A 26,381-nucleotide genomic window follows, 5' to 3' on the forward strand; every position below is an offset into this window, starting at 1 on the left:
TATCATTATCTTAAAATCACTGTTGCTTGTAACAAAAACATACACATACGCATACGCATTATCTTGTTGGACCATTAGACTTTTGTCCCCTAAGTCATCATGCAGTCTAATCAATTCCGTCTCTGGTATCTCAGGGTACATGTTAGAGTTCATTCTAGTGTTTTTATCTTTATCTTTTTTATCTTTAGCGCAGAAGGCTCCCCAAAAAATAAAACTTTCACCATCAGGATTTCAGCTCATTCTTACCTGTTCCGTTCTCAGATCATGTGCATAATACTGAAATCCATGCTGCCCATGAGCGGCTTTCTGCAGTTGTTTCTTGGATGCAAGGTGCTTATTCCTGTCACGTCACAAAATTATCGTACACGTCAGGCAATTACTGGTGCCTGTGAATCAGCAACACGTTAAGAAGAATAACGGTTTGTGCCCCTTGCTTTGCGCAAAAGGAACCCTTTCTATGCCCCAGATAATATTCCGTTCTGTCCATTTCGTGCGCCAAATCAAACGAAATTATTAGTCATTGCACTTTACAGTTCAACTTCATGGAAGTTTGGGGATTAGAGAGTCCCATTTCCTTATTCGTAGCAATTATTGCTTTTTCATCATATGAGAACTAATTTCCGTGTGGTATTGTCACAGCCGTGGTTTCCCCGTGTAAGTTTCCTATTTGTAGCAGAGACACGTAGGCGCACACTGACACCGCACAGAGGAGACTGCCTTTACACAGATTCCACCCTCCACCATCTGAATCGTTGGTATGTTGTTGTATACTGTGCCACTGACGTCGTTTGTGATACTGCTTGACTGCATTTGTCAGTATACTGGATTTCATACTATTACAAATACGTTTTGCAGAACTATTCCAATGTCAATTTTCCTGCAAATATCCATGCTTCTATACCGATTTCCACTGCTGTATAAAGAAATATTTTATTTAGTAGAACAGGGAGTGAGTCTTATTAACAAAGAAAGGGAGTCAGAACAAGACACATCCGCTACTGAAAAGGTTTCCATAGAGCTTAACATCACAAAAGTGCTCCCGGTGAATACACCCTGAAATAAAGAATCATGACGAATGAAAGAGTTACAAACGTAGCAACAGCCCTATCGAAGAAGAAAGGGCTTCGATAAAGAAATTATCCACGCAGTTACAGGAATTGGTTTAGTGAAGTAAGGGAAAATTTTATTCAGTTGAAAGAGAATGTGAAACCCGTGTGAGTTACCCTATGCATTGTGCCAATTATCTCGATAAAACTACACTCCGAGCTCCTTTGCTGCACTACTCTAGCTTTATAGCTTTTAAATAGCTCTACCTAAAAGGACTCAAAGCTTCATTCTGTCACAAGTACTACCAGACTGCAGCTCAGGTAGGCTAGCTGGATTGCCTATTAGGGTATCATTGTTCCCGGAAGGCAAATATCCTAGTTAAGATACTGTAATTGCACTCATTTGCGTCACGTGCTTAAATATAAATAGAAACGGTCTTACTGAACTTCAGTATTCCCAGTCAGCGTTTTCTAGAAATTTCGACTAAGTCTGAGATAATAGCAGACTCTACAAGAGCAGTGACCATAACGGGAAATGACGAAGATTGGTTATCTAAAACAACAAGTAGCTCTTAATCTGAATAAGACTCGCGGCCAGCCCGAGAGAGGATTCTCAGTATCCCTTGTTTGGATAGTCATATGAGAGATAGATACGACGGTAAATTATCTTCAGTATTGTACTCAACACATAAACAACGATTATCTTAAGATGGTTACATTCAATATTTTAAAACGGTGGCACTAATTAGCTTGTTGTTTATTATGATCTGCGTTTGAGAGGAATACGAGTGCCTTAATGTTTTCCACGAAAAGCTCTCTAAACAACAATAAGAATTATTATCACAACGAATTTTTTCAAGGATCGTACTTCAGACTGTACCCTCGAAGACCAATTATCAGGGTGCGAGCCACTGTGCTGAAGTCTGAAAAACAGGATGTATCCAAAATACTTTTGCAGCCTTTTGGCAAAAAGCATTCTGACAAAAACAAAAGAGAAAAGTCTATACATGTTACCTTTTCCTTTTTAATCCATATTTATAAAGGGTGTCTTGTCACTATCCGCCCCCCTCCCTCCCCTTCGGAGGTTCGAGTCCCCCCTCGGGCTCGTGTGTGTGTGTGTGTGTGTGTGTGTGTGTGTGTGTGTGTGTGTGTGTGTGTTGTCGATACCGTAAGTTAGTTTAAGTTAGATTCAGCTGTGTAGGCTTAGGGACCTATAGCCTCAGCAGTTTGTTCCCATAACACCTTACCACAAATTTCAGTTTCGAAACTATTCCTTGAAGTTGATATCGGAACCACAGAACAGTGAAACAAATGTATTTCTTAGGGTAAGTTTGGTTTCTTACGCTAGAAGACTTACTCAGAGGGTCAATCAACGTATCACCGAGAATGCCGGTCAACACATGGGGCACCGAATCGCTGTTGATGAGCACGAGGTCGGGTACCTCACGGATTCACAGGTGCCCAATCATATGAATTGTGAATATTTCAACAGTACTCACATTCCCAGTCGGCGACACTGACACAGCAGCACCGCTAACAAAATGTTCGCTAATATTACAAATTGAATTCAGAGACCTTATGTTCCTTATGGAAATGTATCTGTTTTGATGCACTCTACCTCCTGTATTAATTTGAACTAATACTTTCAGAACACCCCGGGTAAATACATCCGAATAATTCTTCGTTTATGAAACATTAACACGTTTTCGAAGTCCTCTGCAAAGTGCTACGTCTCTAAATTAGTAATATCTGATGAATAATTTAACTGCCGTATGTGAGGGTGAATATAGTAATCAGAGGATTAAAATCGGAGAAATGTCCTTGCCATGAAACGGGTCCGCAACTACCTAACCCTCTGTCATTGTAAATCTCATCCAGTTCATCTAGAACAACTAACAGAAGTGAAAGAGTCCCTTCACGCATAAAACATGTTTTTTTTTTCTTATTTGCAGAGGCGTATCATGTAGGAAGAATGGAATGGTGTGAGAAGTCTTTATAGACAGTGTCTCTAAGAATTGCTGGGAGGACATATGGACCCACTCCAAACTCCAGCCCACATATTAATCTTCAGCTGTTCTTGTTGTTAGCCTCATTATTCTATGGGAACTTACATTTAAAAACAAATTTTGGTTGTGAAAATTTGTTATTCCACCTCTTCCAAATGATACCTCAACTGAAAACTGGGCTGAAGCTGCAATTAACAGACTGGTGGTTTGGATACAGTTATCTGAAAGTAACAAGCCTTGCAGTCGCTGAAGAAGAAGCGAATACGCGAACTGCCAGAGAATTAACTCCTGAGCAATACCATGAGAAGTATCACATACTGATGTTACGTATTCGTCGTGTACCGATACATGAAGCTTCTTCAATACACTTTAGACTGCTGGTTCAAATGGCTCTGAGCACTATGCGACTTAACTTCTGAATGTCATCAGTCCCCTAGAACTTAGAACTACTTAAACCTAACTAACCTAAGGACATCACACACATCCATTACCGAGGCAGGATTCGAACCTGCGACCGTAGCGGTCGCGCGGTTTCAGACTGTAGCGCCTAGAACCGCTCGGCCACTCCGGCCGGCTTCAGACTGCTGTCTTACTAGTCAGGGGTACGAGCGAATCTTGCTCTGCATGGATAAACGGTTTCTGGTGCTACGACTCTTGCCTTAGCAACTCAACAATAAAGACCAGTCATGGCTGTAAGTCTTCTGTTTTGGTGTCTTCTGTTTCGGTTTAGTCGTGTAACCACGTGTTTGCCTGCTCACGAACATTTATCTGATAATTTATTACTGTTGCGACTACTGCCACTCGAAACGTTGAAGGCAGAAATACTTTAAATATATGTGGATGACAAAGGTATGCTTATCCCCATAGTAACGCACCACTGTCCATCATGCAGTACGTTCATCAGCAGATACACTATGTGATTAAAAGTATCCGGACAGCCCCAAAAACATACGTTATTCATAGTGGGTGCATTGTGCTACCACCTGCTGCCAGGTACTCCATATCAGCGACCTCAGTAGTCATTAGACATAGTGAGAGAGCAGAATTGGGCGCTCCACGGAACTCACGGACTTCGAACATGGTCAGGTGATCGGGTGTCACTTGTGTCATATGTCCGCACGCGAGATTTCCACACTCCTAAACGTCCCTAGGTCCACTGTTTCAGATGTGATAGCGAAGTGGAAACGTGAAGGGACACGTACAGCACAAAAGCTTACTGACCGACCTCGTCTGTTGACTGACAGAGACCGCCGACGGTTGAAGAGGGTCGTAATGTGTAATAGGCAGACCTGTATCCAGAACAGCACACAGTGATTCCAAACTTAATCAGGATCCACTGCAAGTACATTGACAGTTAGGCGAGAGGTGAGAAAACTTTGATTTCATGGACGAGCAGCTGCTCATAAGCCACACATCACGCCGGTAAATGCCAAACCAGGCCTCGCTTGGTGTAAGGAGCGTAAGCATTGGACGGTTGAACAGTGGAAAAACGTTGTGTGGAGTGACGAATCACGGTACACAATGTGGCGATCAGATGGCAGGGTGTGGGTATGGCGAATGGCCGGTGGACGTCATGTTTCAGCGTGTGCACTGCCAACAGTAAAATTCGGAGGCGGTGGTGCTATGGTGTGGTCGTGTTTTTGATGGTGGGGGTTTGCACCACTTGTTGTTTTGCGTGGCACTATCACAGTAAAGGCCTACATTGATGTTTTAAGCACCTTCTTGCTTCCCACTATTGAAGAGCAATTTGGGGATGGCGATTGCATCTTTCAACACGATCGAGCACTTGTTCATAATGCATGGCCTGTGGCGGAGTGGTTACACGACATTAACACTCCTGTAATGGAATGATTTGCACAGACTCCTGATCTGTAACTTATAGAATACCTTTTGGATGTTTTGGAACGCCGACTTCGTGCCAGGCCTCACCGACCGACATCGATACTTCTACTCAGTGCCGTACTCTGTGAAGAATGGGCTGCCATCCCCAAAGAAATGTTCCAGCACCTGATTGAACGTATGCCTGTGAGAGTGGAAGCTGTCATCAAGGCTAAGGGTGGGGCAACACCATATTGAATTCCAGCATTACTGATGGAGGGCGCCACGAACTTTTAAGTCATTTTCTGCCAGGTGTCCGGATACTTTTGATCACATAGTGTATGTGCTTCTTGTATGATTATCAAAGCACTCGCTACTGTCGACTTGAACATTGTACTTGCTAAACGACAAGTCACAATTTTTATTAAAGTGCTGTACAGTGGTTCCATTCATATCTTACATCTCGCCAACAGTGTGTAATGATTGGAACATAAAAGTCACAATGGAGGGATGTAGTATCGGGGCTCCCAAAATGAGCAGTATTTGGTCCAGCATTCTTCTCATTTACGTTAATGATGTGTCAGCTATTCTCTCCCACTGCAGATATGATTAACTTACTCTCTCAGAGTTGGTGCAGAACAGAGGTTTGAAACATAACCAGTCTAAAAGGCAAGCAGTCTTAATCGATCACGGAAGACTTATCACCCCCTCAGTTCATATATTCTTTTCCACCATTAATCCTATACGGCACAGAATTAGCCTTTTCTTCTTCTGAAAAGAACTTGGGGGATAATTCTGGACCATCACTTGCGTTAGACTGGACTGAACACACAACTGCAGTCTCTAAGAAGGTGTCAGCGTCGCTTCACTCACTACAGTAACTTAAAGTATTTCCTCCCGAGCTTAAAAAGAAGCTCGTACAGACGCTAATATTCCTCATACTTTACTATTGTAATGGTATTCTCGAAGGACTTTCGTACAAAAGCTCTCTCAGGATGCCTCTGTAAGATACATTCTTGAAGGACGCTTTTTCGACCGCATCACTTTTGCGTACCGACAGTTATCATGGCTATGTGCCGGTAAGCGTAGAGGCTATCATTCTCTAAGTTCTATCTATGGTCTTCTTAATCGTTGATTCCTCTCTTATTTGTCTTACTCTACTATCTGAACAGTACAGCAGAAATATTCGTTCTCAACGACGTAAAATCCTCTCCGTACAGACACATGACACTGCCACGTTTTCTACATCATTATCTGTACCAGGAACCCGACTTTGGAGCAATCTTCCTCAAAATACTTGAGAAATTACATTCCTTCCATACTTCAAAAGAGAGATAATGGTCCACCATCCATCTCAGTAGTCATGTTTTCCACATTCTGTGCAGCTCACTCTCGTCAGTTCCGCTCTCCCAGAACTTGTCTCTACCCCTTGTCGGCAGAGTTCTCTATTTATATTCTGTTCCCTTCCTAACAGCCACTGTCACTGTCGTTTCAGTAATTTCCTTTCTCTTTATTCCTTCCGCTTCTGACAGTACTAGACATGACCTACACTGTGGTAAGTTATTCTATACCATACTAAATGCCGTTTTATAACACTACTGCTGCTACAGGTACTACTACTATTAATAATAATTATTATTATTGTTACTACTATTATTATTACAGTATTATTATTATTGACTTTTTTTCTCAGACTTAAGTCTGGTTAAAAATGGAACGTGACGCGGACCTCGGTCAAGCGTGACTTCCTTGTAACTGTATGGTATATGTTATATTGCATTTAGGAACTTTCGGGTAATTGAACATGTATCAATAATTACAGATTTTTGTAGTTGTATATATATGTTTGGATGTAGCTGTATTGCATTGATGTACTGGTGAATATTGTGAGGTATGACTCCTGTAGTTGATAGTATAATTGGGATAATGTCGACTTTATCCTGATGCCACATGTCCTTGACTTCCTCAGCCAGTTGGATGTATTTTTCAATTTTTTCTCCTGTTTTCTTCTGTATATTTGTTGTGTTGGGTATGGATATTTCAATTAGTTGTGTTAATTTCTTCTTTTTATTGGTGAGTATGATGTCAGGTTTGTTATGTGGTGTTGTTTTATCTGTTATAATCGTTCTGTTCCAGTATAATTTGTATTCATCATTCTCCAGTATATTTTGTGGTGTGTACTTGTATGTGGGAACGTGTTGTTTTATTAGTTTATGTTTTATGGCAAGTTGTTGATGTATTATTTTTGCTACATTGTCATGTCTTCTGGGGTATTCTGTATTTGCTAGTATTGTACAACCGCTTGTGATGTGATCTACTGTTTCTATTTGTTGTTTGCAAAGTCTGCATTTATCTGTTGTGGTATTGGGATCTTTAATAATATGCTTGCTGTAATATCTTGTGTTTATTGTTTGATCCTGTATTGCGATCATGAATCCTTCCGTCTCACTGTATATATTGCCGTTTCTTAGCCATGTGTTGGATGCGTCTTGATCTATGTGTGGCTGTGTTAGATGATACGGGTGCTTGCCGTGTAGTGTTTTCTTTTTCCAATTTACTTTCTTTGTATCTGTTGATGTTATGTGATCTAAAGGGTTATTATTATTATTATTATTATTATTATTATTATTATTATTGTGAGTGTTTTGTAATATCTTTGGTAAGTGTTGTTCCTGGTCACACGTAAGTTCGCAAATAGGTTTACTTTTAACGGGAAACGTCTTGTCAGGCTGAATAATGGTTGGTTGGTTGGTTTGGGGAAGGAGACCAGACAGCGTGGTCATCGGTCTCATCGGATTAGGGAAGGATGGGGAAGGAAGTCGGCCGTGCCCTTTCAGAGGAACCATCCCGGCATTTGCCTGGAGTGATTTAGGGAAATCACGGAAAACCTAAATCAGGATGGCCGGACGCGGGATTGAACCGTCGTCCTTCCGAATGCGAGGCTGAATAATAAATAAATAAATAAGTTTATTGTTTTATTGGAACCAATGAATACATTTACAACAGCGCTCAGGCATTTAATACATTAGAGAGGACTGAAGTGTGTGTTAAAACACAATGGCTAAGGGATTGGCAGGCGGAGCTCGGTCGATAAGGAAACACCACACGCTAGACACCTGGAAGGTACAGGCATATAGTAGAGACTAAGAGTAAAAACTGACGACGAACGAGGGACGTTTGGTGTAATGATGATACACGGCAGTATAATGTCGAAGATTACCTTAGCGATGGCTGTGGTTCGGGTACAATCATAATTGGAGGTTGCCATCGTAACTCCAACGTACCAAACAGTCATAACAAACGAGCAACCACATTGGGAACGGTTTTCCTCGACAAAACCGAGAGCCTTGCCACACCGTGTAGCCCTTTACGCACTCCGATAAACTACTGCAACATGATGCCCATGCTTGTACGTCCATGTGTCCTGGAGACTGACTGTTCTAACCGCAAAGGCTGCGTTTTCTCTGTGGAAGACCAAACTAGCCAAATGAGACTGACTGCTGGCTTTCGGTATCATTTAAAACTTCAGCGCTCAAATAAAAGAGTCTACTCTCCAGAGAAGAGTTATATTTTACGGGCGAAGTGAGATCGTTTTCACAGCTTTTGGAAACTGCTTAGAACTGTTGGGTTGCCAGACACTATCGCCTTGATCGGTTTTCAGGCCATGCCCATGTAGCCATCTCAATAGTAACGTCACTCATTACGAAACAAATGTAAGGACGACACGACGTCCAGTCCCCGAACGGAGAAAAATCTCAGGCCTGGTTGGGAGTCGAACCCAGGTCCCTTCGCTTATCAGTCCGCCGCGCTGACCACATAGCTACGGAGCCGGACCTTTTTAGTGTACTCACGCGCTAATCACCGTTCAAGTTCGCAAATAGGTTTACTTTTAACAGCAAACGTCGCAACTGTTTGAAGGTAAAATCTTCTAGGTGATTAGGGCGCGTCATATTCTTCATCACTCTCTCACTGTTCTCTTCAGCCAGAAGATTGGCATGACGCAGCACCCCACGCTAGTCTCTCTTCATCTCCACGTCTACCTCGCACTTCGTAAGCCACCTCATAATATGGGGCGGAGGATACTTCTGATACCACAAACTGATCTCTCCTATCCCGTTCCACTCGCGAACGGTGCTTGGGAAGAATCATTATCGGTAAGCCTCTATATTGGCTCTAATTTCTCGAATTTTTTCGTCGTCGCCATTAAGCGAGGTTTATGTGGCAGGAAGTAATATGTTGTCCTGGAAAAGTGCTCTCTCGGTATTTCAATAGTGATCCTCAACGTCTCTCTTGTAACATTGAACAATACTCAAGAATCGGTCGAGCATGTGCCTTACAAGTCACTTCCTTCACAGATGAATTACATCTCCTTAATATTCTTCCTACGAATCTATGCCTAGCAACTGCCTTTCTTACTGTATGTTTTAGTGTACATTCCACCTAAGGTCGCTCTGGATATTCTAGATTTTTCGCGGTAGAAACTGTTTTCAACAGTTTCTCATCAATAGTTTGGTTGGTCATTAGTGGCATTCTTTTCATATGTATGTGCAATGTGTTACAATTATTTACGCTCAGGGTCAACTGCCAGAGCCTGAACCATTCATCAACTATCTGCATGTGTGCAAATCGATACTGTCTTCCAGCGTTGCTAATTTGTTGTACACAACCGCATTATCTGCGAACAGTCTTAAAGAGCATCCGACGCTTTCTACTACACTCATGCTCATAAATTAAGGATAATTTCAGGATGTGGTGCCACACAACGTGGCACTACACAAAAGCCGGCCGTTGTGGCCGTGCAGTTCTAGGCGCTACAGTCTGGAACCGCATGACCGCTACGGTCGCAGGTTCGAATCCTGCCTCCGGCATGGATGTGTGTGTGATGTCCTTAGGTTAGTTAGGTTTAAGTAGTTCTAAGTTCTAGGGGACTGATGACCACCGATGTTAATTCCCATAGTGCTCAGAGCCATTTGAACTACACAAAACTGGCGCTAATAGCATCGGCACATAGGGAACACACACGACACAGACCTGTTTGTATTCATTTGACATGCATGCATTTTGCTTAATTACATATTCCTAGCGAATAAAACCACTCACCTTTCGTGAACTGAATATGCGTTATAACGCATGATTTTTTTTTTGCCAATTGTCCCACAACCCGCAATATTCCACTCCATAACTCTCAATTTATATACCACGGAGTTTAAAAAGACACGAAACTTTTTTTCCAAATGTGATGACGTTAGTGCGAACTCCGGAACACTCTACTTTCCGGGTTGTTGATCCAAATGTTTAGTCAGGACCTGCGTAGGAGACCTACACTTTCATCATATTCTGGAATTATTGATTCTGTGCCCATACAACGCCCTACTCTTCAAATACTAGTTAGAAGTTAATATTACATCATCGGGAATGACGTTTAGTTAGAGATAAGGTTTTGCTATTAGGAGGAAATGCTCTTTTAACGAGTCGGACAGAACGCCAGCAGCGTGGAGGCGTTTACGACTGCTGTTTCTGCAGGCTACCTCCCTCAAATCTCGTGGGGTACGTCAACACCTGACGTCACCCTGTCCACAGGCACTTGCAAGGCGCGTGCAGATGTGCACGCACAATGGTGTAAATGTCTTAAAACGCCACACTTTCCCTGCGAGCGTTTCGTGCCCCCGTAAACACTCACTCAGCATACAACTTGGAGTAGAACTGAAAACAGTCCAAGAACTAAAATCAAACACTACATATACCGTTTGAGGGAGCCGGCGCATTGTTTATGAAGCTGAATTCGTTTACGAAGGGATGGGTTTCCTATCCCCTTTGGTAATCTTGATGAGGTTTTGAATTTTTTCTGTTACTCACTTTAAACGTAGACGAATTTGGAGCCTTTAGAATAATACGGAAAAGCTGCCGGGAACAAAACGAGTCGTCCGCCCTATTTCAACTTTGATCAGAGATATTCCAGCTTACAACATATAGTAGCTATTCCCCTCATGTAAACCCATTCTGTTACTGGAAATTTGAATGAAACTCCATTTTTTTTCAGTAGTCGACACTGGACACATCGTTTTAACATTACGCAACTCTTTCCTTTCCTGGCATTTATCTGGGCCATATCCAGTGGAAAATACGGTTTGTCCACGAGTGCTTCGTGTAAGAATATCTCTACTTCTCCTTTATGGGAAGGAAGTTCAGTATCCGTTTCACTTAAAACGTCACTTCCGCAGTATTTTCATATGCTGTGAGGTATCTAGCATATTTTTGGTATTCATTTTTATTTTTATTCGATGTATCATACATTACATTTGTACACTGGATACTTTTCAAACAGAAGTCCTTAGTAGTAGGTATTTTACGCCACAGAGGTTCTGAGTACAACAATGTGATCCTTGGTTGTCAGATGTATTGCCACTGCCATTGCCAGTAGCATTCAGTGAGAAGTAAGTGAGAAAGTCGGGTGTTAGTCACACTACTTAGTGGTTTGGAAACATCTTGCACAGCATAAATGGAGAGGACGTCAAATTCTGGAAACGTGATTTTTTAAAGACTGATTTGAGAACTGTGAAGATTTACGAGTAATTTTGTCACTGCATTTCTTGCTCTTGCGTAATTTTATGTGAGTTTGAGAAGGATAAATACTTAGCAATTTTATTTTTATTGGTTCTGGTCACTTAGTTTGACTGTCGAGAAGGTAAGATAATCTGTTCAAACTCATAGATACACCACTCCTTTACCATTCTATCACCTAAAATCATTGCAGAGTAATATTTTTCTAATAATAAATAATTTTTCTTAAGATGGTTGTAACTGTCGAGGAATGAGTTTCATTATTCACAATATAGTTTTTCATTCAGGAAATGCAATATCTTCCACCAACTCCTCATGAAAATTTTATTTTGTAATTGTAAGTTACTACATTGCACTTCGTGGAAGACAATAGTTAAAGCCAAAGCTTAATGTGGTTAGAATAATTGCATGCCCTTGCACTCCGCTGCGTAACGCTTTTTTTTATCTTTAGTGGTTTCCTGCTGCGCTCCATTTGCAGTGTTCATCACTTCCGAGAGCAGTGCCGAGTTTTCGTTACCACAGGTCAGGTAAGTCACGAAAATTCGGGAGAATCAGTTTAACATTTTAACCAGCAGGACACTACAAGATCCTTTGTTATATGGTTCAGTTTAGGTGAAGTTCAGATTTCATTTCTTTGTCAGACAGTCTTATTATTACATTGCAGCGTTACATTCAAATGTATATCATTCAATGTTTGCAATTTTATTTCGTCAGTTTTGGTACGAAAATTTACAGGACTTTTCAGAGAAACATTTTGGATTTTTATTATTTCAAAATTAGATTTGTGATTTTATGTAAATTTTTTCTTGTTAGTTTTTTTGTGTGTGTTAAGACAGCAAGTCACGTATTTTTACGTCACGGATTGAAGCACCATTCTGTGCACTACACAGTACAGAATTTCACAGGACAGCTTGTTTAGGATACAATTCACGTTTCCTGAACGTTAATTCAAGTGCTACTATACAGTTTCAGATAGTTTTGTCGACCCATTATATCAGGTGGTGTTTACATAATCACACCAGTTACATTGTTCAGAATCACAATACACACACACACACACACACACACACACACACACACACACACAATGTTAAGAATAGGAAACTGGTTCAGTCCAGTTAGCAACAAGAGCAACACACATTAACTACAACAGTTACAATGTATTCTTGGTCATGATTGCAAATAATGAAATTTTCTGGCAAACAGAGCCTGTGCTCTCATAATGGTTACAATGGCTGCACAACAGAGTTACTATACAGGATGTACGAAGTAGAAGTGTAGATACTTCTACTGGTCACTAGGATGGTGTTCTGAACAACATTACATCAGGATTTACGTCATTTGTAAACTAATAACTGCAGATATTACATTCTGTATGGTTTTAGGTTGGGTAGTATCTCCAAAATGGGTGGTAAGGGGAAGCCATTAATGCTTATTTTCCCCTGGACTGCAGGTCAGCTACTGAGGTTTGGACACATGGATGCAAAACGGTTAATCTACACGGACAGCCGTAGTCCATTTAGTGGTGCAGTTATGGCCGTGCAGGAAACAAAACATCGTAACGTTTGTGAGAAGATTGTTTGCCACAGAGAAAGAACAACCATCACAGTTATGTGTACATATTTAGGCACGCCATATAAAACTATCTTCAATTATACCAGTTACACCCTGCACATGCCAACAAGCCAAAGCATTTTACCACTGCCCACTGCAAGACGGAATGCCGCCTGTTAGCGTAGGGCACGTGAGGTGGTAAGGAAAGTATATAAGCGGGGCAGAGACCAATGGAGAACAACACAGAAATGGTTGGAATCCCTTAACTCTCGGTCACTGAAGAGCTGAGAATTCCTCTTCTATATTCGAAATCTCGTCCGCCCTCGTGGTCTCGCGGTAGCGTTCTCGCTTCCCGAGCACGGGGTCCCGGGTTCGATTCCCGGCGGGGTCAGAGATTTTTCCTGCCTCGAGATGACTGGGTGTTGTTGTGTCATCATCATTCATCCCCATTACGGTCGGAGGAAGGCAACGGCAAACCACCTCCATTAGGACCTTGCCTAGTAAGGCGGTGCGGGTCTCCCGCATCGTTCCCCTACGCTCATTTTTCATTCGAAATCTGATAGCTAAAACTCCACCATCACATCAGAATCTCATGGCTGCCACAACATTCATCGCCCGGTGTCATTTCCACACTAACGCCATGTGATTAGCTACTCCTGCCATGGACGGCCGCCACGTCCATTTCCACGCTGCAGTCATCAGAGTAAGGACATCACCTTAACAACTACTACAGTAGTCGCGATCTACACGATACTACCTGGACGACAACATGGGAAACGACCACCTGTCTAACGTTAGTTGGTTCTCTCTGAAACATTCTAGCACCATCCACAGAACCACCAACCACCCAGACAGCGACACCATCACTGCCAGCAGCATCATCAGCCACAGCATCACCACAAACAGCAGTAGTCATGTCACCATCAACAGTAGCCACACCAACATTAACAACAACACCAGCTACAATGCATACAATGGTACCTGCAGATAAACATTCTGTACCCTCTGTCATCCCATAACCTCCTTTCCATACCCAACCTAAATCTGTTACAAAAAACAACAAAAACTAGAACAAGTGAGCGTCATGGTTAAATCAAAAGGACTCACTCAACCGTATCAGACACTGATCACATGAAGGTCGAAATAAGTTCTGAACCTCAAATCCAGCACCTTAAACTTCTTTTTTATCAAGCAGATGCGATCCAAAATTTCTAAACCCCAAGAAACTATTCAGTTACATTCAACGATGCATTGCAGATCCATCTCCTCATCCCCAGGAGACACTCAGTCGGCAGAACCAATGCCCCCATTCCCATTCATCTCTATTCAGAAGTCTCCCCTCTTTTCTAGAAAATCTTCCCACAACACCTCTCACTAACTTTCTGCCAAAGCAATCACAGGCTCCGCAACGACCCCCCACGTTCACAGCAGTAATTAAAAATGTTGATATAAAATACACATATAAAGAAATTGGAAGTGAAATGAACTCTCTACCAGTAATTAATGTAAGACACTACGAATTCGAAATGACAGTGAACCTCACTACTCGGAGCGTTTTCAGAATCATCTGACACCACAGACATATTTATAATAACGGCGCCTTGGTTCACCACAGGAAACATCCTGCATATACTTCTATAACAGAGACACAACTATATCGACTTCAGCGATGCCAGCAATGTAATGGCCACCTGACCAAAAAATCAAGAACTCACCCATCTGTCCTTACTGCTACCAACGCCACATTCACAAATCCGCAACCTAAAATCGCTATTACTTGCAGCTCCTCTGACCAATCTGATCCTATCTACTCTGGGACATTAGAGCAAATCCAAATAGCTTCCCAAATACGTGGACTCATCGTTCCCACACCCTTTTCATTAAATAAACTCACGTCATCCACTACACACCATTGACGAACCTTAGGCCTCCAAAATACCCACCCTCTCGAACGACCCCGTTTCCTACAGCAAATAACTCTAGTCACTTGCACCAGCTTAATACATATCTCCAAAATGAAACTCATCTCATTTTTTAACATGTAGGAGTATTCGTTTATGTCTAACCCTCAAACGCCTCCCTGTCTGACTGAAAAATGCGCAGCAGAAATATAATGTATACCAAAACATCCGATCCCTCTTCACCAATAAACATATTCTTATCTGTACTCTTAGACAACACGAAATGGATGTTCCCCTAAATGAAACCCTCCCCCAATGCCATCACGTCATATGCATATCTGCTTACAACCTACATGAGTGAAGTTTACAATCCTGTTCCCAGTGACGCAGTATCGATCTCCAATCTCCGAAATGTTCCTTATACCCTTCAACCCCTCCTAACTGATTCAATTTAATGTCTCATCCTGATTATTTTTGTCCTGATACTCACATTAACCCTTGGCATTATCTTTATCTGCCCTAACCATCCTATCATAATTTCCTAACCCATGTAGACCGAATTTTTAACATACGCATAACCTCTGGCAATCTTAACCTTTACTATCACGGACCTGCCGAAAAAATGCTGCGGTGTCTGTTTATCAAGGTCCTCTGAGCCGTGGTAAAATTTGCTGTTTTGAAAAGCGCGCCGCAGCGCGTAGTGTAAAGCAGTCGCCTTCCGTTTCTGGCGGTGGCGCAGCTGTGGCAATCGCAGCTTTGGTGTCTCCCTCTGGTGGGAAAGGGGAAAAGTTGCCTGTTCACGTGCATTTAAGGGGCGCTATGAGCTCTGCAGTAGGTGAGTCTGTCAGTCTGGGCGAGTCTGGGCAGTTGGTCAGCCGGATCAGTGTGGGGCAGTCAGTGTCTGTCTGTCTGTCTGTCGTCCAGACTGTCGTCTGTGTTAGGCTGCCAGTCTGCTCGAGTTTGTTGAGGCAGCGGTCATTGGCGGTTGGAGCGATCGGTCGGTCGGTCGGTCGGTCTCTTCCCGGGGCAGGGATGTCGGGTAGCCTGAGGACATGTTTCCTCTGCAGGGGTGGGTCCGACCGAGGTTGGATCGATCGGTTGGTCAGTCGCGCACTGGGACACAAGATGACTTGTCCGTCTTGAGCGTCGGCGCATGTGAGGTCACCACGTCAGTCCAGTGGGCCGCGCCGTACAGCGAGGAGTAGTGGCTTCGCGGCCGACACGAGAGCAACAGGAGTCAACCCACGACATCGGCTGGCCGGTGCGAGCTGCGACGCCGTGAGACGGGAGATCGGCGCGCCTTCCTGCGTCCGTTGAAGCGGCTGGCAGCGGACGGTTCGGGAGAGCGTTTTGGGGGTGCTGGGCCAGGTCTTCGCCAGACATTGCAGTTTATTAAAAGTTAAGTGGTTGGAGATAAGTTGTTTCATTTACTTGTTAAATTCTACTTGTTTTCTTGGTCAGTCTCTCGTCCCCAGCTTGCTCGCCTGTCTCCCGTCCGCATTTGTTAGGCAGTTAGTGTCTGTCTGTTGGTCTGCCGTACGTTAATAGCTGCCTCTGTCATGTTTGCGGATTCGGTGCTAACGAATTTATTGCTTAAGGCGTAAAGGCCGAATTCCTGAAATATGTTTTTATCTTGCCTATCATCTTGAGAGGCGGTATATGTGTAATGTAGAGCATGTTTGTTCATTTTATGTAAGACTGCATTTCATGGGTTTTTATTTAAATGGTCATTTTAGTATATAAAGTTGCCACCCTTCCACCGTATGAGTTTTGTTTCAAAAACAAGTTGCAGTTTCGGTGGCAAGTAATTTTTTTTTTTTAATGTAAGTGTTTTGTACCATTTCCATCCCTCCTACGGGGTGCATAGTTTATGTGTTTCTGTGCGTTTTTAAAATTTTTTGTTTAAAGTAGTCTGGTGTGTTGCAGATTTGCACCAGTGTAGTCTTTCAGAGGTTGTTGTGAGCGGTCGTGACTACGGCCGTGTTAAAAGGGAGCGGCAAGCTTCTCAGCCCGAAAGCTCATACTGTCAATTTTTTTTTTTTTAATTTCTGTCTCTGAATAAATTTTAACTTGATATTTAGGGGGTGCTTTCTGATTAAAATTTCCATTTGTCGAACTATAATTTGTTTTTATCAGTTACCCACTGGCAACTACTTCTACGCTCACATAGTTTGATTAAATGTGTTAATGTTCTTGATAAATCGTTAGTAAATAAAGTAAATTCTTTAAGAAAAGATTTTGAAAGTAAATTCAAGGTTCATCCTCATTGGTCACAAAATCCACATCGCTGTTTATATCCGACGTGACACAGACACTAACTCCAATAGCATTATTGTTTGCTCTAACCTGTTGAGGGGCACCACATAGAAGCCCTAGATCCAACTGGGAGTGATCCTTTAACTATCCTCCTCCGTATCTCATACCATGTATCAAATCCGACCCAAACTAATGATTCGATACATGCTGAGCACGAATCTGTATCCTCATCGAAAGCTGCAACTCCAGCTTTCAAAATCCTTACGACATTTAGGGTGATGCTGACTGCCTATAACATATAATCTGAAACGCAATTTTCAGTCATATCCCACTTTAAACTATCTACTACAGCATCCAACTTTCCCTCAACTTCCTCTTCCTCTGCTGTAAAAATCCCACTGTCTCTACAGAGAATTCCTTCATGCCCATGACATACTCACAGGCCACCAATAGATCCAGCGACATGTTCGCAGTCACTTACAAGGTAAGCAACGGGACTGGCACATGACATGCACTGAACTAAAAGAAGGACACTTATAAACTGTACAAGGTACTGTGGAGGATTCCACAGGAACACTGGTAAAAAACCTGACTCCCATATATCCCACCCTAAACAACAGCACAACCCCTTCCTAGCAACCGCACCAAAGCGAGGTAATTAAAAAAAATGGTTCAAATGGCTCTGAGCACTATGGGACTTAACGTCTGAGGTCATCAGTCCCCTAGAACTTAGAACTACTGAAACCTAACTAACCTAAGGAGATCACAAACATCCATGCCCGAGGCAGGATTCGAACCTGCGACCGTAGCGGTCGCGCGGTTCCAGACTGAAGCGCCTAGAACCGCTCGGCCACACCGGCCGGCCCGAGGTAATTCGTATCGTACCTGGAAGACACTCGGTAACTCGATGGACCCGTATCGTACGAATGCACGAACAGAGGTATCCCTTCTCTGACATCGAAATATCGGTGCTTGTACAGCACTTTACAAACGGGACTATCTTGCCAATAACAGCTCCAGACATAACACGAACACTAGCTAAAAAGCGAAATACTACTCTTAGACACAACTCAATTACCTACCGCCACTTTAAAGAACGTTCCCTAGTCCAGTAAGAATACATTCACTACATTACCCAGAGCGATGTAAAACATCCAATGACCCGATATTCATGAAAGCTGACAAAACGATCTTCATTACACCTAACACATCATCCTCATGGACCTCGTTCTATCGGCCTGTCAGCCTGACATCAGTTTTCAGCAAAATCCTTGAAACCGTCCTTACCCAACGAATGCTTCACTACCTTGCAACAAACCTACCCATCCCTAATAACAAATGTGATTTTCGTGACAACTATTATATTGACGACCAACTTCTTTACTTCACCATTCGGTCTGTCCACATTTCCACTTCTCTATCTAAAACCAATCCATTCCTCTGCCTAACACAGTTAATTATTTATCACAAACCCTCGACAGAAAATTAACTTGAATGAACACCACCTAACCAACCAACACAAATCCCGAAACCAAATAAAAGGTAGCATTTGGGATGTTCATCCTTCTACCAATACCCCACCTATAAATCCCTCATCAGCGGTATCTTAACATACAGGGCGATAATTATTGAACTATGTGAAAAAAACGTAAATTACTTACAAAGTACGGCGTGCACGCACTTTATTCAGCATTTAAACGTCACCACAGATATTCGGATTTAGGTTATGACATTTTCGATATAGCTCCCATCACTGCCGATGATGGGGCGCAGAAGAAAAGCGAAATTCTGCATGACTCGCTGAAGTGTCGGAACATCGATGCTGTCGATGACTTCCTGAATGGCTGTTTTCAGCTCAGCAATGGCCTTAGGGTTACTGCTGTACACCTTGTCTTTAATGTAGCCCCTCAAGAAGGAGTCGCGTATGTTCAGATCCGGAAAATATGGCGGCAATCGAGGCAGTTTGCAGTGGCCTCTGGGTACCCCGGAGCCTGAATGAGGTCTCAAAAGTCCTCCTCGAAGACATCAAACGCTCTCCTTCTTCGATGGAGTCGAGCTCCGTCTTCCATGAACCACTTCTGTTCGAAATCAGGGTCACTTTGGACAATGGGGATCAAATCATTTCCCAAACCCTGCATGTACCGTTCGGTAGTCACTGTGCCATCAACGGAGATCGCACCGATTTTTCCGTGACTGGACACTGCACACCACATAGTCATCCAGAGAGGGTAGAGAGACGTCTCGATCGTGAAATACCGATTCTCAGTCCCCTAAATGCGCCTATTTCGCTTATTGACGAACCCATCCAAATGAAAGTGGAATTCGTCGCTGCATGTACATACTAATTCCCATCATTCCCCGCGGCCAACCGTGCAGTTTGAACGTCCTAACGCAAATCGTTCGGAAGTTATGACGATTTTATTTCATGTAGTCCAATAATTGTCACCCTCTGTGATAATTGACTGGGTCTCTGTCTCTCCTGATTTCTTTACATCCCTTGAAGTCCTGAAATGTCACACACTCTGCGTCGCCTTCAACATCGTACTATCACCCCCAACTCGCAATATATACCAACTCCTCTTCTTGGTGGAGCATCCAATACATCAACTGGAAAATCCAGCCCTGTCACACAGTATTCTGTCCTAATGCCAATCCAGGTACACTGCTGTGCCAGTACATTCATATCCCGCCTTCCATATACCTTCATGGCTTATCCATCTTCTCCCGTCAGAATTTGAAACCATCCCCCCTGCCCAACGATTAAATCTGTCCTGAGATAACCTTCTATCCAGTCCTACATAATTCCTCACGTTAAACCTTCCTTCCTTCCTTCCCCTTCCTCTCCTCAACGACGTTTAGTTGCTTTCTGTGTTTCAACAAGAACCCATAGTCACACTCATCACTCCAGCTCCATCATGGTTCAAATGGCTCTGAGCACTATGGGACTTAACTGCTGTGGTCATCAGTCCCCTAGAACTTAGACCTACTTAAACCTAACTAACCTAAGGACATCACACACATCCATGCCCGAGGCAGGATTCGAACCTGCGACCGTAGCAGTCCCGCGGAGCTCCATCATGAATACGATTTTTTCACGCACCACAGTCATCATATTTTAACTGTAGCAGCATTCTAATCAGCGATGATTATATTTTAATGGCAACATAAAACCATTTGAAAGTTTCAAAAACTATTGTCCACCAACGTGTCTTTTAAAAAAATATGTTTTTGTTATTATAAAATTTCGTTTATCTATGTGTAAACTTCGGCTAAAGACAGCTGCCAGCCCGCCCCTTCATTGGGAACTGAAATAGAAATAAAATCACCCAAAAAGAAATGAAACTGAATAATCTGCTGACGTAAGCGACTTGGACAAAGGGCAGATATTTACGGTACGATGCTCGGAAACGAGTATCTCAGTAAAGTTAATCTGCTGTTCTCATGCTAGAGTTGTGAGGAGCTATGGAAAATGGTAAAGAACGGTGAAATAACGAGAGGGTGACAAGGTGTTGGACTTTTACGCTTCATCACACAATGTGTCAGTCGGCGTTTCTCTGGACTGCAAATCAGAATAGTTGGCGATCTGTGGCAGGCAAAAGTGTTAGAAGCACATTGTTGAACAGTGGACTCTGAAGCAGATAACGTCTCCATGTTACTATGGTGATGAAATGACATCGGCAATTACATTGCCCTGAGCTCAGAATCATTGAGAATGAAATGTGGATGAATGGAAAAGTGTCGCCTGGTCATATCAATCACCTACGTTGTTACTCTATGTCAGCTGTGTCCGGATACATCATCCAGAGGAATGGCTATGGGAAACATGCATTGCATCATGGACGCAGACCGCTTGGGGCAGTATTATGCTGTGTTTTCACCGGACCTGTCGTAGCTCTGGAAGGTACCATGACTGCTGTGGGCTACATGAATGTTATTGCGGACCACCTTCATTCCTTCATACAGAATGTCTTCGCTGATGGCAGTGGCATCTTCCAGTAGGGTAACGGTCCGTGTCACTAGATCAGAATGTGTCACAATGGTTTGAGGAGCCTGATAGTGAAATCACGTTGATGTCTTCCCCATCAAGTTCCGTTGATTTGAACTCTATGGAACACAGGTGGAACGCTATCGGACGCTAGTTCCGCGCCCACTAACCAGCGGTCCCTAACTTTCGAGAACTGCGTGACTTGTGCGTATAGAAATCTGGTACCACATACTTCCGGAAACATACCAAGGACTTTACGAATTAATGGCAGGCAGAATGGCTGCTATAATGCGTTAGTAAGGTGGATCTACACGCTATTAAGCAAGTAGTGATAATGTTTAGGCTCAACAGTATGTACTAACCAGTACCAACATTTCGACTGAAATTTCAGCTTCATATTACTGATGTAATACATGAAATGCATATCGTTAAAATTGTTAAAAATATGTTGGAGTACAGAATGTTTATTGTAAAGTGTGGATGTAAGGCCTTTTTGGCCGGCCGTTGTGACCGAGCGGTTCTAGGTGCTTCAGTTCGGCACCGGGCTCCCGCTACGGTCGCAGGTTCGAATCCTGCCTCGGACATGGATGTGTGTGATGTCCTTAGGTTAGTTAGGTTTAAGCAGTTCTAAGTCTAGGGGACTAATGAACTCAGATGTTAGGTCCCATAGGGCTCAGAGCCATTTGAACCGTTTTTATGGCCTTTTTTTCATGTTTGGACTCAACATACTAATAAGCAGAAACTAAGCCAGTTCAAGTTTAAAAACCATTTCATCGCTGATCTGTGAATGATCAACAGCACTACACTCTCTGTGACAGTTTCCTGAGATTTGCAACTAGTCTGAGATACGAGACCAACCAATGGTCTCTGTTAGTGGACTGTTCGCTTATAGGAGGTAATCAATCCTATAATCTGCTTTCCTTTTCCCACATAGATATTTATAGTAACAATAAATATGTAAAACAGTCGTCTGTATCTGTCTTTGAACAGGTTAATGTGCAAAAGTACTAGACAGATTTTTATGGTGTTTTCGCTGTTAACTTCAGCATACCTAGGGACATCGTACAGGCTATATTTCATCAAAATTGGGCCACAAAAAACGTTCATACATATTATAAAAATGTATGGACGAATGTTACGCATCTAAGTCACTGAACGGATTTCAACCAAATTTTGTACAAATATCACTTACTGTCTACAGTCCATCGCTATGGGAGTGAGACCCACTTACCTATCGTAGGCGTGAGGGTGGGGATGAGAGAGAAGTGTTGCACACGACGCATTGATACCCATACATTATTCATCCAGTATTTAAGGTCAGGAGGACTTAGTGACTTGCAATAAACTTTACACATAATTTCAAATCCTTACGAAACTTTTTCGCACTTCATTCGCCACAAAATGATGAGAAGAAAAATGTTTATACCTTACTACATTTTCGCTGTTCATGCAGTCAAATTTCAATATCAGCGCGACGTTTTAATTTATAACTTTTTTTCTACTAACTGTATTCAAGACACATTTTGCACACAGCGTTCATATAAACCATTGAATGTAACTATGAAACTGGGTGGTCGTACGAGATAGAGAGGAGGAGGAGGAGGAGGAGGAGGAAGAGGAGGAGGAAGAGGAGGAGGAAGAGGAGGAGGAAGAGGAGGAGGAAGAGGAGGAGGAAGAGGAGGAGGAAGAGGAGGAGGAAGAGGAGGAGGAAGAGGAGGAGGAAGAGGAGGAGGAAGAGGAGGAGGAAGAGGAGGAGGAAGAGGAGGAGGAAGAGGAGGAGGAAGAGGAGGAGGAAGAGGAGGAGGAAGAGGAGGAGGAGGAGGAAGAGGAGGAGAAGGAGGAAGAGGAGGAGAAGGAGGAGAAGGAGAATGAGAAGAGGGAGGCGGAGGAGACTGACTAATAGAATAGAAATAAATACGTACCGGGTGCTGCCAGGTACTTGGCTGGTCGTAAATGACGTAGTATGGACTAAAATTCAGGAAGAGAGTATAAGCTAATTAAGGTTACCGAAGGCTACACTAGAGTAACAACAGCAATGGAAGTATGAACATTTACACTACTGGCCATTAAAATTGCTACACCAAGAGGAAATGCAGATGATAAACGGGTATTCATTGGACAAATATATTATATTAGAACTGACATGTGAGTACATTTCACGCAATTTGGGTGCATTGATCCTGAGAAATCCCAGACAACCACCTCTGGCCGTAATAACGGCCTTGATACGGCTGGGTATTGAGTCAAACAGAGCTTGGATGGCGTGTACAGGTACAGCTGCCCATGCAGCTTCAACACGATACCACAGTTCATCAAGAGTAGTGACTGGCGTATTGTGACGAGCCAGTTGCTCGGCCACCATTGACGAGACGTTTTCAGTTGGTGAGAGATCTGGAGAATGAGCTGGCCAGGGCAGCAGTCGAACATTTTCTGTATCCAAAAAGGCCCGTACAGGACCTGCAACATGCGGTCGTGCATTATTCTGCTGAAATGTAGAATTTGCAGGGATCGAATAAAGGGTAGAGCCACGGGTCGTAACACATCTGAAATGTAACGTCCACTGTTCAAAGTGCCGTCAATACGAACAAGAGGTGACGGAGACGTGTAAAATAAAGATCGCCGGGTGATACGCCAGTATGGCGATGACGAATACACACTTCCAATGTGCGTTCACCGTGATGTCGCCAAACACAGACGCGACCATCATGATGCTGTAAGCAGAACCTGGATTCATCCGAAAAAATGACGTTTTGCCATTCGTGCACTCAGGTTCGTCGTTGAGTACACCATCGGAGGCGCTCCTGTCTGTGATGCAGCGTCAAGGGTAACCGCAGCCATGGTCTCCGAGCTGATAGTCCATGTCTAACTGTTCGTGCAGATGGTTGTCGTCTTGCAAACGTCCCCATCTGTTGACTCAGGGATCGAGACGTGGCTGCACGATTCGTTACAGCCATGCGGATAAGGTGCCTGTCATCTCGACTGCTAGTGATACGAGGTCGTTGGGATCCAGCACAGCGTTCGGTATTACCCTCCCGAATCCACCGATTCTATATTCTGCTAACAGTCATTGGATTTCGACCAACGCGAGTAGCAGTGTCGCGATACGATAAACCGCAATCGCGACAGGCTATAATCCGACCTTTATCAAAGTCGGAAACGTGATGGTACGCATTTCTCCTCCTTACACGAGGCATCACAACAACCTTTCACCAGGAAATCGGTTGGAAATTTCCTCATGTCATCACGTTGTAGGTGGCGCCACCGGCGCCAGCGTTGTGTGAATGCTCTGAAAAGCTAATCATTTGCATATCACACCATCTTCTTCCTGTCGGTTAAATTTCGCGTCTGTAGCACGTCATCTTCATTGTCTAGTAATTTTAATGGCCAGTAGTGTAGTAAAGTGGACATCGTTGGCTACCAGTGTGATCTGCTGCTTATGGGTTATTTTTAGGTTGCAGGTGTACTAATACGAACGGGTGTGCTGTGCGCGGGCGCACCTTGAATCCCTTGGGCACGGAGATGACGGTGAGCATCCTGGAGAGGGCGTTGACGTCGATGGCGCCGGTGCCGCGGTCGCCTATCCTGCGCAGCGCGTCCGCCAGCGGGCCGGAGAGCGCCTGCAGCTGGCGCCACGACTGCGCGTACTGCCGCCGCACCAGCTCGATGATGGTCGACGTCAGCGCCAGCCCCACCAGGATGTACAGCGTGCACAGCAGCATGTACTTGGGCTTGCCTGCCGGCAACGGACCACTCGTCACTGCTCAGTATTAAGGGGAGGCTTACTATCTTTGGCCCGAAAAAAGCATGTTCTTTGAGAATTTTTTTCTCGGGATGTGTTATAGATATCAATGTCAAATTTGGCCAAAATGTTTATTGATATTCCTTCTACAAACTGGAAATTTTTCGAGCGGAAATGTCTAAGAGCAAAGGCGGAAGTGCCGTCGGAACGAAACAAAATTTCGATGTAGACCTCCACGCGCGCTATGTCACAGGTCAGCCGGCTCGTCTGAAATCAGAACTGAGTTGACGTTAGCGAAGTATATACGATTCTTTAGGAATTGTACCTCGCTTCAGTTATTTGGATCATAGGAAACAAAACGGCGGCCATTTGAAAAAATAGGGTTTTTTCGTCGATTTTTCGACTTCGATGGCCAAGTAAAAATGTTTATAGTTGATGTACCGGAATAAAAATGGTACAGATCCTAGACAATTTAGGTAGCTTCGTCGGAAACAAAGAATCACGCCAATCGGATCAGTAGATTTGAAGTTACCATACCGCGTGATAAAAAAAAAAGCCATTTCGAGAAAAACAGGTTTGAAGTTTTGATTACATATAAATGCAATATTATGCAACTTACGCTCAATCTGCTATTCCGGACGCATAAACTAGTCCTTCCTCTTCCTCATTGAGGGCGTTCTGCTCGATCTGGGCCATCCTGCGCTGCTCCAAAGCGGCTCCTACGGCCGGGGACAAGCGGTTTTCGGCCGCTTGAATCCGGTGGTTGTGCGAATGCTTGGCGAACTGCGTCGAATACAGTCCTAGCGTGACGTCCATCGTTGTCACGGTCTTCAGAATTGCTGAATACCCTTCGTTAAAGCTGCTCATTGTCAGGAAAGACGCAGTCTCCACAGTCTTCACACCAGAATGCAAATGCTTTGGGGCTAACTTCCAAACACACCCGCGTTCAAACTTTCATTTGAATTTTGTGTGTTTCCGCCCAAGCACCGGCACAATAACACGTCCTCCGAAAGGGCCTTGTAGATCCGATGAATCGCTTTTTGAACTTCTTTCGAGAGCGGCTGGTCGTGTTGATATTCGTCGAGATGTCCGGTAGCCTTTGCAATGCGCCACTTGCAGCAATTAGTTCCCCAGACGGACAGTTTTGGTGTCGTGGTTGATCATCCGTCGAACACTTGTGGAAATACGTTGCCCAAATTGCCTTCTTCATCTGTTCCACCGAATTGGAACGCCGGCGGATTGCCAAGCCGTAATACGTCATAAGCTCCTTGATCACTTTGTCACTTTTAGTCACGGGCAAACACATAGAATAATTTTTCGCGGCTACAAAGTCGAAATTCCCGAAAAAAAAACTGTTGCGAGAAAAAGGCCGATTTCAGGCAGGTGCATTTTTTTGTTCGACCGTGAATAACAAACGTTTCCGTTCCGTATTCGGTAAAACCGTTTCAGGAGTGCATTCTAAACACTTTTATGGATCCAGACATGCAATTTAAAAAATCGATTTTTTGAACCAAA

The 26,381-nt window shown here is 43.4% G+C and overlaps 1 protein-coding gene across 1 annotated transcript in view; it reads right to left on the reverse strand.

The window, feature by feature from the left end:
* Window positions 1-26,381, reverse strand: part of LOC126176412 (TWiK family of potassium channels protein 7) — a 489,496-nt gene that overhangs the window by 67,186 nt on the left and 395,929 nt on the right. Inside the window, exon 5 of the mRNA XM_049923569.1 lies at window positions 24,625-24,860. Coding sequence (XP_049779526.1) covers window positions 24,625-24,860 — 236 coding nt within the window. The remainder of the gene's footprint in view (window positions 1-24,624; window positions 24,861-26,381) is intronic.

This window comes from Schistocerca cancellata, chromosome 3 (assembly GCF_023864275.1).
Source record: "Schistocerca cancellata isolate TAMUIC-IGC-003103 chromosome 3, iqSchCanc2.1, whole genome shotgun sequence".
In the NCBI taxonomy this organism is placed as follows: domain Eukaryota; kingdom Metazoa; phylum Arthropoda; class Insecta; order Orthoptera; family Acrididae; genus Schistocerca; species Schistocerca cancellata.